At 39.5% G+C, this 14,610-nt stretch overlaps 1 protein-coding gene across 6 annotated transcripts in view; it reads right to left on the bottom strand.

The window, feature by feature from the left end:
* Positions 1 to 14,610, bottom strand: part of LOC127660380 (serine/threonine-protein kinase BRSK2-like) — a 184,895-nt gene extending 170,285 nt beyond the window's left edge. For all 6 annotated transcript variants that reach the window (XM_052150976.1, XM_052150746.1, XM_052150660.1 and 3 more), the window contains exon 1: positions 14,347 to 14,610. In XM_052150976.1, the coding sequence (XP_052006936.1) occupies positions 14,347 to 14,437 (91 nt within the window). In that variant the 5' untranslated portion in view covers positions 14,438 to 14,610. The remainder of the gene's footprint in view (positions 1 to 14,346) is intronic.

Below are 14,610 nucleotides of genomic sequence, written 5' to 3' on the forward strand. Positions count from 1 at the left end.
GTTAACATATACTGTAGGTGTGCGACAGTGAGGCCAGACTGCTCTTTTCTGTCCCTTTAACTCATTGGTTTTCAACTGGTTTTGCTTCAGAACGCAGATTTTACATTGGACATCAAGTGACCTGCCATAGATTAAACATAACCTGTATTTAATGTATCTTGGTTGCATTTCCTTTTATGTTGCATAGTTTTCCAGTACAAAGACATGCATGAAGTGACATTTTGTTTGTTGTTGATGTCAACGTTTGACTTTCAGCACACAACTGAATAACACAGACTGCATGACTATGATAAATGAATACTGCATGATTTAGATTAACATACAGGAGCGAAGGGACTTCAACATTTCTAAATTGTACAAATAATAAATACATATACATATTTGTCTCTGGCTTGCTTTTGCTTGCATGTCAATGATTACCTCTCCGTGTGTCAATGATGCCGAGATCTACTTTAATATTTATCACTGAGAAGGTTTACCTGCAAAATTAGTAGCACCAAACATCACAAGCAGCCTCAAGAATGGACACAGAGTAGCCGTATAATACTTTTCCTTGAGCAGAATATTGCACTACAGATCGCTAAGTTTGTTCAAAGGGGACGAGTTATGTCCCAATGCAAGTTAACTGAAATATCCAATGAAAAATAAAAACGCTTTTATGATATATGAGCTGTAAATTGCCCATGTCTGCTTTAGCTGTTTGTGAGATTATCATTAAATCTGCCTTGGCAGTCCTAAATAGTCCATCACTTGGGCGGCCGCTGAAATATCATCAATGGGAGAACCATGGCATTGCTCTTTCCCTGCTGTCCGCGACCCAGTCCGAATAAACCAGTTGAGAAACACTGCTTTAACTCACACTGACATTTTCTCCGCTGCGTGTGTCTGTGTGTGTGACGCAAGTTGGCGAGTCAGACAGGCAGACAAGGAGGAAAGGAGATGCGCAAGCGCATGTGAGATTCTCCGTCCGGTTGCATTTCTTTCTCAATACCGTAAATAAGCAAATGTACATGGTATGATAGTCAATTTTCAAACCATGGTATACCGTGAAATTGGTATAACGATGCAACCCTAGGCTACAATCTGCCTAAAATCTCCCTTTGTGTTTCACAGAAGAAAGAAAGTCATTCAGTATAAGGATGACAGATGAGTAAATGTTGACAACACCAAAAGCTAGACTTTTAGTTCAGTTCAGTCCAAATTTAATGTAAAAGGGCCACAAAATCTCCATTAAGTTTGAGGAGTAAAATCTCAGCACAGCACAGACCAGGCCCTGACCCCTCCTTGTGACGGTCTGCAGGACTGTGTGATGCTGTTGCCATGCTGAACCAGGCAGCACTTGCTCAGGCCAGATGTGCTCAGTATGTGTGCCACACCATCTCCACGAAGACACGTGTGGCAACAGTTGCTGTGCGCTGTAATGCAGTAACGCAGCCTCACTCCTTGAGTCGCCTCAGTCCAGAGCACAACTAAATTAGAAGGACCACAGTACACACACATACACACACACACACACACACACACACACACACACACACTGGAATTGCTTGCTACCAAATTTTCTCTCTCTTTCAATGTGCCTGTGGCACTACCTTTCATCATTGCAGTCAAAGTGAAAATAATGTCTGTTCACTCTCTCTTCTTCTCACTAATCTGATTATGCCACTTGATCAGAAGCATGTACTGGGTCTAAAAGCTGCAGAGAATCACACATGCTTCTCACACAAGCGCACACACGCAGACACACACGAGCAGTTGCAGGCCATCTGTGTGTATTCTGTGGGGTGTGAGGGTCTTGACATTGTGAAAAGATCACAACCCCAGCCTGAGGCAGAGCACTGCTATCTCGTGTAGATTTGTTTTTAAACATATTTTAACAGACGCAGAATGACCAAGTTCCTCGGTGTATGTGATACAGCAGTACGTGGGTGGATTCCAAATTATGCCAAGGAAAGATTATTGCATTTTCTAATGGGGATAAATAAGACAAAAAAGACAGTCTCTGAACCGTATGCCCTGCTGGTCTGATGTGCCAGGCGATATCAATAACAATGATTTATGTTGACAAAGTGATCTAGTTAGCGAGACCTCACATTGGCAGTGTGCAGGTCATATGGAGATGAGGGGCTGGTCACCTGATGTCATTAACAACACAGACAGTCACTACAGGAGCAGGGCTTCTTGAAATGAAAACTGCTGATTAATTTTTGACATTTGCACAAATAAATCCATATGATTACAATAAATTATATTTGGCAACACTTAATGTTACATTTTACATGTAAATATAATCCAATAGTAGCAAATGCTAGCTAAGTGTATTCAAAAACCAGCTTATTATTTTTGTTAATACAAATATTAACAAATATGTCTTACTTTAATTATATCATATTATTAAAACAAAAGATAAGCAGTAAAACCACATGACTCGTCAAGCTAAGCATTGGGCATAGCAGAGATGTACTAATATAAACAGTTACAAGTATTCCATCAAGTGCTGTTTGAGGAATACAAATTGCCCAGTATTACCTTGATATAATCCATATCTAGTGATTCTTCAAGCTACCGGTTTGTAACTCATCTTTATTTAAGTCAGCTGTGAACAAAGCTTGCCATTAATTGAGTTTGACTACACTGTATAGATGAAAACTTGTTGGCTGCTTCTCAGAAATTCTCTTTTAATCCTATATCAAACAAACCTCGTTATTAGCAACATTCAAATTGTAATAATGGTAGAAAATGATTAGGTTTTGGTGTCTAAACTCCGCAGGTTTGATAGATCCCTATAGGGCAAGGGAACAAAAAAAACAAAAACAAAAAAGTGGGAGAGGAAAATATCTCTTCGCTATCAGCTTATAAAATAATCATAATAATCAGCTTTTGTTCTGATTTCTGATTTGTTTTGATGAAGTTAATCACTGAATACACTTTCATCATTAATTTACTTAAATTTCATCAATGCTTTAAAAGCCACCTTAATAACAATAGTCTGTTATTTTGGTCTATTTATGTTCAATCAAATAATTATGAATAACCTGTTATTTCCAGCCTGGTGTCATGAATATTACGTGACTGTGGCAACATATTTGAAAAACTATACGTGCCTTTTTACACATTTGTCTGCAGTTTCCCAGTGAAATTTCCAGCAGGGGCGCCAAAAGTGAGTGAAATTGTGTCTTAATCAGACCAGGTTTTTAAGGTGAATATTAGATGGAGTGAAACGTACCTTCTTAACCTAACCAATAGTTAGTGGATAGAAAACAGACATTCTTACCCTTAACCAATGCCTAAACCTAACCGCTAATGTCCAAAAACAAAATGAGAAATGAAAAGCACATTTTCGGAAGCAGCAAAGTCATCTTGTGTAGCTTCTATGACACTCTCGTCTCACATGTCAGCTTGCATGCTTGACTGGTATCAAACTGCAGACTTTGTAAATGTAGGTGAGTCTGTAATACAAATGTTAAAATGTTTCGTTTTTCAATAAGTGCGCTACAGTTAAAGTGTTTTGATATCATATCATAGCAGTGAGTAATAGTCTGAGTAATAGTGTGAATAAATGTGAAAAATAAGTGTTTAGAAAGTCATAATCATCTGTTGTAGATGTGATTTGTGTGAAAGTGATTAAAATGCACAGTTGTTATAGTGCCTCTAGTGTTAATTTCATCAGAAAACTGTAACGAAACAGAACGCATCACGTAAATGTCAGTTTGCAAAAATGTAGTTATAGTAAAGTTCATTCTATGAGACTAGGTTGGCCATTTCTCCAATGTACAAGCTGATTATCTGCAAGTTGTTTCAAAATCTCTGACAGTGACTGACAGATTATGTGAAGATTGTAACTACTGACATATTGGTTGACATGATTGACATCTTGTTTTAATAAAAAATTCTCACAATACCACTTACAGTAGATATGAAAGAGTCAGCACGCTTTATAGGCAAGACCTTCAGGTCACCCAACCATTGTAGACTTAAAAGGACACATTGAAATAACACAGACCCATTAAACTCAAAGAGTTCAGTTAAACAGGAACCTTTGGCCATTCACAAAGTCCCATTGTGTGAAATTTAGAGCTCACAGATAAAATCAGACAAGATCCTAGCTAACATTTGGCCTTGAAAGACAATATTCATCACACATTAAGAGATGGGGGAAATCGTAATTCACATTCTAATAGCTCAGGCAGAGAAGATATAATCAATAGCTGGACACTCCAAGCAAGACTGAGGAACCATGTAGCACAGTCATCCAGAAAACATATGTATAAAATTGCATGGAGCCTCCCCCGGTTTCCATAGAAACCCTCAACTTGTCTTAGACTGAGGGAGAAAAATGTGTGTAGCCATTATTCTATTGCTGGGTTTTAGTGCTCGAGCAGTGATTGGTTGGAAAAGCGTAGTGTTACCACAGTGCCAGTGCCACAGTATTAGTGCTTTGTGTAAGGATGATTTGCAAATGGGCTGGGTGAACATACTCTCATCCCCTCAAACCCCCTTCATTTTCACCTGTAAATATTCCCCTCTATTTGACTCTTAACTAAGTAAAAGAGAGCCATAGCCTTTCAGTTCTGAATAAAGGGGCCACCAAGCATCAGCAACCACCTGACTAATGACACAGCTTGTCCAAACCCCACCATCTGGACAGGATATTCAGCCCCTCTGGGTTCTTTACCAATCAATCATGCATACAAAATCGCATGACACCTCATCTTATTCATACAGTATAAGTACAAAAGCAGAAACACACAAAGAATAATAAGAATGAATACATTTGTATTATAATGCAGTCTCATATTATAATTTTTCATTTCAGTGTGCTTTGTCATTATATTGTTTGTTAAGCCATCAATTACTTGTAATTATGTGAGTCGGACATGTTCTGGTTGAGTACACATTAACTTTGTGTTGTTTTCATCAAGTTCTGCAGTTACAAAACCTTTGTAACTCTAAACATTTTCTTTTTCTACACCTATACTTTATCTCAACCACTCTATAACTCTTGCTCTTTTTAATCACTCTCTTTCAGGTTGTCTATACTCTGTTCCACTCTTATTTTGTCTTTCTTACTTCTCTCTCCTTCCCTATCTATGTCGCCACCTGTCACTTTTTCACCCCTATTCCCTCCCTCTTTCACTCGCTTCATGTACTGTTAATGCTTCGCCTCTTAGTCTGCACTTGCAGTGTCTGTTTTGGCTTAAATTTGCACATAAGCACAAGAGCATTTACATGGGCTACAGGCTAAATGTCTATCTCAATTAAACCCAGAATTAGTCCATCTGTTGAGCTGTGCCCACTGTTTGAGCCCCTGTGTCTTTGTAAATCTACAAGTAGCATTTCAGGATATCTGACAGTCTTTAAAGGGATAGTCCACCCAAAAATGAAAATTAATTCAATGTTAGGCAGTGTGTTAGTCTCAGCCACCATTCACTTTGTGATTGAGGCTTTTTGGATTAGCATGAGGGTGAGTAAAGGATGACAACATTTTCATTCTTGGGTGTACTATCCCTTTAACATGGCAAGTCGCACATCATGACAGTGCAGAACTATTTAAGTGGGTTCTGTGACTCGAATCTTAGGACTGACTCAAACTAAAGTCTCCATAGGTTGTGTAAAGAGCAGATACCACACATGGCATTTGTGGTAAGACAGCAACCGTAGAACTCAGTGCAGACAGGCATGGTGCGATGGAAATAAAGAAATAAACATGGTAGAATTTAAGTTCTCTGCTGCGTCTCTCTAATAAAAGGATTCACGGCATCATCAGGCACTGGGGAGCAATTCTGCAGTGAGGGAGGGTGAGGGGAACCACCAAAACAACATAGACAATGCAACGTACAGCACCATATGATGGCTAATACAGGTTCCACAAACAAAACAGCTTAATTGCAGCACAAATACCCACCAAAATAGAAAAGACTAGCTTCTACTTGAATATGTAAAAGGCTTTAATTCAAAAGTGCACTCTTAAAACTATCAACCTACAACCCCTATTCTGAAATAGTTGGGGCAGTATGAAAAATTCTAATAAAAACAAAAACAGAATTTTTTTTTATTTTTTTTTTTATGTACAGTATTTTTAAATTTCAAAAAATAATTGTAACACGCTCCAAAGTTGAGACAGTCGAGTGTTTACCACTGTGAAACATCGCAATTTCTTCAAATAACACTTATTAAGCATTTGGGCACTGATGACACAAGTTTGTTACTTGTTTCAAGTTTGAATTTTTCCCCATTCATCCATAATGCAGGTCTTTAGATGCACAATTGTGTGGGGTCTTCATTGCCATATGGTGTGCCTAATAATGCAACACACATTCTCAATTGGAGACAGGTCAGTACTTCAGGCAGTCCAATCTAGCACCCACTTGTAATCTGGGCAGTATGTGGTTTGAAGTTGTACTGCTGGAAAATGCAGGGACGTCATTGAAAAAGATGGTGCTGGATGGCAGTATATGTTGCTCCAAAATGTTTACATATCTGTCTGCATTCACGATGTTCTCACAGATGTGCGAGTTGCCCATGACATGGGCACTGACACACCTCTGGCCCATACAGACACTGGCTTTTAGTGATGCTAATAACAGCTTGGATGGTCCTTTTCCTCTTTGGCCTGGATAACACAACGGCTGTGATTTTCAAAAACTTTTTTGGACTCTTCAGACCAAAAAACACAGTTCCACTGTTCTACTTTCCACCTAAGATGAGACTGACCCCAGAGAAGTCGGCAGTGCTTCTGGACAGTGTTGATGTATGGCTTCTGCTTTGCATAGTAAAGTCTTAACTTGCATCTTTGGATGCAGTGGAGAGCGTTGTTGACTAATAAAGGTTTACTAAAAATATCCCAAGCCCATGTTCATGATATCATTACAGATGAACAATGTTTTTTTAAGACAGTGACGTCTGCGGCATCAGAGATCACGCACATTCAAATGTGGCGTTCATCTTGCCCTTTATGCACCAAGATTTGACCATATTCCTTTAATATTTTAACTATATTGTGCATTGTAGAAGGTGAAATGCCCAAAATCCTTCCAATTTGTCTTTGGGGAACATTGTTCTCAAAATGCTTGATTATTTGCTTAAGCATCTTTTGACAAGTCTTGAACAATCCTTGCTCTTTAAGGACTAGGCTGTTTTTGGAGGCTCCTTATATCTAGTATACAGTACGATGACCCAATTGCCTCACCTGTTTATTCACATCACCTTGTTATTTCAACTCGTCAAATTTTTATAAGTCTTAAATTGCCCCTGTCTTGCTGTCTGAACATTTTTTGGAGCGTGTTGCACTCATCTGATTTGAAATAACTGTACATTTTCAAAAAAACTATAGAATTCACAAGGTTAAACATCATATAATGTGTAGTTGTAGTGCTTTCAATACAGCAAAGGGTGAATATAATTTTCAAATCACTTCTTTTGTTTTTATTAGCATTTTTCATACTTTCCCAACTTTTTCAGAATTGAGGTTGTAGTTATTAACTCTTAAATCCAGCCCAAGATCATTATATTACGTGTATTATGCTAAATTAGGGCTGGGCGATATTGCCAAAATTGTTATCACGATAATCTTTTTCATATTGTTCGATATCGATATTTATCATGATATACATTTACACATCGCACTTTCTTTTTTTATTTCAATGTTGATGGAAGAAAAGAAGAAAACATTTATTCTAAACAGTCAAAATAGTCTCTACAAAACTGCACAGGGGGTCCAAAGATGGCCAAAGCAGTGGGGTCAAGGGGATCTTTTACCAAAATATTAAAGTATTTTATAGTTTATCAATTGAAAATGAATGTTAAAAGATCATCTGTTTGTTCTGAAGAATAGTGACAGCAGTCCAGTATTTGTAGGAATATTTTTACATTAAAATGTAAATATATTATATTAGAATATTATTTTTGATATTTCTTTAGATTCAAATATCCAAGTATGGGGCATAGAAGCCCTTGTGACTGTGGAATGATGCTGAATGTGGGTTCAGGGTTGTAGATTTTTCATTAAAGTGAGAGACTAGTCTGTCTTTCCTTATCCATTCCAGACATCTAATTAATTTTCACAAAATTAGAACAGAAATCTATTTGTTTATTATTAAAGGCTCGTAATATGCTGATTAATCACGTTATGGTCTAAAAGGTGCTTTGAAACCACTTTAACTCTTGCGGCGCTTCATGTCTTCACACATGCAGGGAAAAGAGGCAACGTGTGCAGAGCGGGACAGGGCAGACATTATGTATGTTTGGTGCTAGAGAACAATATTCAAGATTACAGCGCAGAAAGATCAGAGCTGTTGTCCACATCACTGTTGTTCTGTTGCGCTCTTCACTAGAGACGATGAGAGGGTGCAACCGTTGTCATGAAGTCTTGTGGTGCAGATGGAATCAATCCAGTGTACGATGTAGCCTAATCATTAGCAAGGCAGCTAGCATTAGCAAGTTCATCCAGTCTGACCCTACATTACAAATGGTGCGTTGTGAGCGAAGCTGAGAGCCTTTTCAATTAATTCCTATGAAAGCCGAGCGTCATGCTCGCAAGGTGGATCGTAGGATTGGCAGCGGTGCGGAGCAAGCTCTCTCTTAGCGCTGTTAGCGCTTTAAAGTGGATTTCGGCCGCCCCTGTGGAAACGCAGCCTGAGAAAGCCGAACTGCTTGTGTTTTAGCGACACGTAGTAAATATTGAACATTCCTCAAAAGCTTATCGTGGATTTTCTTTATCGAGATATATATCGATATCGTTTTATCGCCAAGCCCTATCCAAAATCTGCCAGGTTACCCCACCGGCTCTGCCTAGATTGAGTGGTCATTAGTGGGCTAATGAAATGCAGGTTTCTTCATTACAACCTAGTTAGAGAGTACTTGTTGCGTGTCTTCATATGCAAGTACAAAACCCCATTAAACAAAACATAATAATCCAAAACAACACTACCACCGATTCTAAATTGCAATTTCTCACTGTGAAAATGCATGGAATCTCTCTTATATGTTCCTCAGGTTCATGGGGATTCAGCAAATATTTTGAAGATAATAAAGGAGGAATAATGAGCAATAAAGAAACAACTAATACATATATGTAATTGCTAGTCAACAAGCAACAGAACCGCACCAGTTAATTACAGCTGTGCATGAGAAATGCACATAAGAGCCCATCAGTGGAATCAACTCTACATAAAATTTTTCAGTAAATTAATATCTCACATATGACGTAAATACCATATAGTCCTCTATAGATTCATCTGTGTGCATCTTACAGTGAATGTAATCTACATAAATGAAGAGTGGGAAAGAGGGGGCCTAAGGACTGTTGCTGTCGGTCTCTGATCTCCAAGATGGAAACCATGCCCATTGTGAGAAAAGGCTTGTGGGAAGGGGGCGCAGCCATGACAACCAACCACTGCTATCCGGCACTCACCAAATGAGAGCCAACTGAAGGCTAGAATATGTCTGGAAGATTGCAACCCCCTCAGACCAAAACAGACTGACAAATTGTTCACAAAGTCAGCCCAGCAAGACAGTAAAAAGCTGACATTTCAGGCTAAAACACAACACATTCTTTGTGGTGATGTAGAGTATAATTGAATTTTCCACTCCTAACTGTGTTACTTTTAACAATGGTTCTCTCAATCAGTCAAGGAAATCAATTGCACAACACAGGTAGAGTCCATTTTTATTAGGGCTGTTGATTTAATTCAGTGGGATTAATTATACAAAAAATGATGTGTAAAAAAAAAATAACAAAATGTTTCATCCCCGGACCATAATAAGGAATTTTCCCATTGTCTGAGCAATTTAAGTAATGCACCACATATATGCTTCTACAAGTCTCAATCAGTAGGGGGCAGAAAATATAACAGCAACTGTTAAAGGGATAGTTCAGTCAAAAATGAAAATTATCTCATCATTTACCCTCATGCCATCCCATATGTGTATTACTTTCTTTCTACTGTAGAACCCAAATTAGGATTTATTAGATATTATATTAGAATAATATATCAGCTCTGTAGGTCCATACAATGCAACTGAATGGTTGCCAAAATGTAGATGGTCCAAAAAGCACATAAATACATCATAAAAGTAATCAATATGACTCCAGTGTTTTAATCCATATTTTCAGAAGTGATATGATAGGTGTGGGTGAGAAACAGATCAATATTTATGTTCTTTGCATGAAATTCTTCTCCGTGCAATGTAGAAGATAAGCATGAAGAATGTGGATTACAAAAACACAATAAGAAGAATGTATAAATTAATCATTTAATATTTTATTTTATATTATTAATCATAAAAATTATCTGTTTCTCACTCACACCTATCATATCACTTTTGGAGATATAGATTTAACCACTGGAGTCTTATGGATTACTTTTCTGCTGACTTAGGTGATTTTAGTAGCTTTAAAATTTTGACACCCTTTCAATTGCAAATTCTTCTAAAAATCTTCATTTGAGTTCAGCAGATAAAAGAAAGTCATACACGGAGTCGCTGCTGCCTAACGTCTGGAGCGGTGGAGCCGCAGAGGGGCCTCCATCCACCAGGGGTCAGAGGACTTGCTCCAGTCCGCCTGAGGAGGAGCAGCTGTCGTCTGCCAGAGGGTGGAGGAGTGATCGAGGACCAGGTGACGGCATGTCTGGGAACCGGCAAGCTGCCGTATGCATTTATGTTGTGTGTCTTTTTGTTTCATGAAATATTATTTTGACCGTTCAGATGGTTCCCTCCTCCTCCTTTCCAATTTTAACCTTGTTACAATGAGCATGACTTCAGTGCAGCAAAAGGTCTCCATTCGTAGGTTAATTCCCCCAAAAACTGTAAACACTGTGGCGCAATCAAAACTTTGCTGCTTGTTTGAGCATCCTGATTAGCCCAGCACAGCAACATTGACTCCACCAATGATGTACGTTAGAGCTGGAGTTTCAAGGAAACCATGCTGGATGTGCAATGGAGGCCTGGGGGTCTAACACCACTCTGCATGGAGCCTGCCCATACATGCCGTCTAGCCCTGACCCAGTGAGCAGGCTCTGTTTTTGGCAATGACAGTGTGTGTGATTCAGGAACTCCACTGCTTCATTAACGGGCCTCCTCTGGGGAAACCCTGACTGAGTAAGAGAAGGGGAAAGGGGGAAGAATAAAGTGGAGATGTGGGCAAATGAGTAGACTGAGAATATAGAACCTTAAAGAAAAAATAAGATGAAACAATATAACAGAGCTCCCGGCAAGAAACTGCATCATCCTCAAAGCAGGTATTGTTGTAATGTTATTGTTTTTCAGAGTTGTACTGCTTGAAAAGACCACTTATGGTAGACAGTCCTATCCGTCTCACCCTGTGATCTCCTGTAATCTTCCTTTGCCTACTTTCAACTGACTGTAGCAGTAAGGACACTACACGTGATGGCTAAACAATCACAAAGAAACAGGGAAGGCAAAACTACAGGCACGTACATCCATTTTGATTTGGGAAATTGTGGGAGGGGTAAATTAAACTAGAGCGTCCTTTTTACTGTTTCCCATGGGGGTCCCGCTTTAGCACTGAAAACTCTTTCTCCCCCATCCCCAATCCCACCCCCCTTCCCATCCATCCGCACCCCTCCCCCAAGCTCCTCTTTCTCTGTGTGAGCCTCTCTCATGACATATGGGCTCTTCTCTGCATTGGCAGCACTGGGAAGCAGCATTTATTGTGCAGCGTTCTCTCAGCAGCCATGCCAACGCCGGCAGAATGAGCAGGAATACCCTCGGCTAACCAGTCAGAAGCAGCCTTCTCTTCTAACTGCAGGAGGATTTATTTTAAGAAGATGTGCCAGTCGTTTAATTGCTGACAGACCATTCTATACACAAATTAACAGTGTTAGCACTCTCTTCTGCATGTATTTATTTTACAGTGAATACGGTATATAATGAAATTATATTAGAGAACATAAACACATTTCTATACCCCTGCTTGCATATAGCAACTTACTTGACAATCTTTTCTGCTGATTTCTTTAAAGACCCCATAAAATGGCTTGATGAGTCCAGTTTACTTTTCTGTGTTGATGTATTCCCTATTGATACAGGAATTTGGGATGGGACATGTTAAATGGCTTGTTCCTTAATTAAGCAATAGCCTTTAGTGAACATCACAAACATGAACCATAATTTGTTTTTAGTATTGTACTTATTATTGCTAACTTGAGTATGAGTGCAAGTATGCAAATGCAGAAGCTTCATGTCTCAGACCACAATTCATTACACATCGCAAGACCGCATTGCATTTTCAACACTGCCAACAAGGGGTGCTATAGCGGATAGCAATAATGTGAACTTTTCTCTTCTATGGTGAGCTTTCTCTTTCAAATCAACTATTGTCATGGCAGAGCAACAGTTTGAAGAGAAAATTGCTGAGCATGTGTCACCGGTCCTACTCGACCTGGCCCGCATGGGATTCGAACCGGCGATCCCTGGCATGGGATCTAGCAAGGAGGCTATAAAAGCCATGGCCTCTAGCCTCTGTTGCTAGTGCATCTCTTAAGGCCAGGAGAGTGAGGTTTACAGACTGCACTGCTATCACACATCAGCTGGCTACCATTAAACCCACCCCCTAAAACTCCCTCCCATCCGGGTCACGGCACCAGTGTCACCAATCCTACTCGACCTGCCCAGAGCAGGATTCGAACTGCCGATCCCCGGCATTGGAGCCAGATGGGCTAACAAGGGGGCTATAAGAAGTCATGGCCTCTAGCCTCGGTTGCGAGAGCCCAAGAGAGTGAGGTTTACACTCTGCACTGCTATCACTTACCAGCTGGCTACCTTTACATTTTTAAGTTCAAATATATAATAAAGAAATATATTTACAAATAAATTGAAGGTAATGCTATTACTCCCTTCAGGACTGAGGTTGCAAGAACGCACACTAAGAATGTTCAACTGGACCATGCGCTGGCAATGCATTGGCCAAGCGCTCATATCTACATATGCATACTTCTGGTATACAAGTTTATCATTCGCCTCAAAGCTAACAGACATGGACCAAAAGCCACAAAACAATTTTTATTTTATTGGGTCTTTACAATTTTTTTTTTTTATATCAACGTTCTACATTTTAAAGAGTATCTGCAATTGGTCGTTATTCCTGTAAAGAGTGCAGCCCTATAGGCTGTTCCTTATGAGAGACATGGGAACATGGAAGTTTGAGTTGATACTCCTTCATGTTCCTCAAATCACTGTAGGCACTTCTGGACTCTGATATTACATCTGGACATGGATATATCTACAGAGATATACCACCCTAAAAAAGCCACTAGCCACAGAACATGGAGCACAAAAATGTATCCCAGATCAATAATTCTCTCATACTCTAAACAAAATGGCAACATGAAAAGGAAGCCAACAACATTCAAGAAATTTCTAACCATTAATGAGTGAAAAACGTTTCGCCAATCCTTGTGTCTTCATTTAAACTATACAAACATTGGTGATAATGGATAATTACAGTTTGTCAAATTATGACAGTCTTTCAAGTCTTTCAAGCATCAGGACTGGATGGGCTTCCCTCAGCTATGAACTCAATGCTTCACCCTCCATCATACTGTCTTTTTAGTCTTGGGTACAACATCAGATGTTCTTGTAGATATCCATATCACTCCGTATACTCATATGTTAATGTGTCTACTGCTATTTGTTTCCTCAGGACTGTAAGCAATGTGCTCATTACAATCCATTAACTTTTAAACTGCTAACATATGCTAAAAAATATTAACAGGTAATTTATGCAGGAATTTAATTCAGAAACTGCTACACAACACCTGAAAATACAAATCGTCTATCTCCAACTTCAGCACTATATTTCAGCACCAAAAGACTGCAGAGGGAATCAGAACACATGGTGCACTGGGGATGCACCAAAACTGTCCCAGCATCAGCAGCATCTGAGAGCAACCTGTACCCTGATGTCAAAGATTCATTTCAAACTCATGTAGGAGGCAAACAGATTCAGCTGTGGGACATGCAACCACATCCCGTTGTCTGACAAATCGGGATTAAGGGCATTAGACTGAAGCCAAGCGGACCAGCAAAGCCAAACTGTCATGTGCAAAGAACAAGTTCTCGTTTTAGGTTGAAAATACATACGTTTCCCTCTTTATTCCACACTTTAAAAACCTGATAAGGTTCTTACTAATTTCGCTGTATGGTCAGAAAAGTAGGCTAAGCTTCTTAATCTGCGAGAAACCACAGCACAATTGTCCCACCTCTCTACACTGTGACATGTCAGCAAAAAAAAACATAAACATCATGTTTTGGCATCAAGTAAGTGTTTTGAGCAGCGGTTGTGAAATCACAACATCATCTCAATCTCAAGCACACAAAAGGACAAACCTGTCTGTCCTTTGCCGAGCGTCTTTTCCAGGCGATACGGTCCCACGTAATTCGCATGTTGAGAGCTGTTGTCTTTTCCCGACGATGACATTTTTGTGTTATACGGACGGAAGTTGTGCTGCCGATAAATTGTTGCAATTCGGCAATAAAGTAATTACTGAGTACCGCAGTTATTTCCCCGCCCAGCTCGCGCTCAAGACGCTGCCTCTCTCTCTCGTTTGAGAATCGGTGGGGCTGCTCCTCTCCTCCGCGTCTCCCTCTTTC

This window comes from Xyrauchen texanus, chromosome 1 (assembly GCF_025860055.1).
Source record: "Xyrauchen texanus isolate HMW12.3.18 chromosome 1, RBS_HiC_50CHRs, whole genome shotgun sequence".
NCBI classification, from domain to species: Eukaryota; Metazoa; Chordata; class Actinopteri; order Cypriniformes; family Catostomidae; genus Xyrauchen; species Xyrauchen texanus.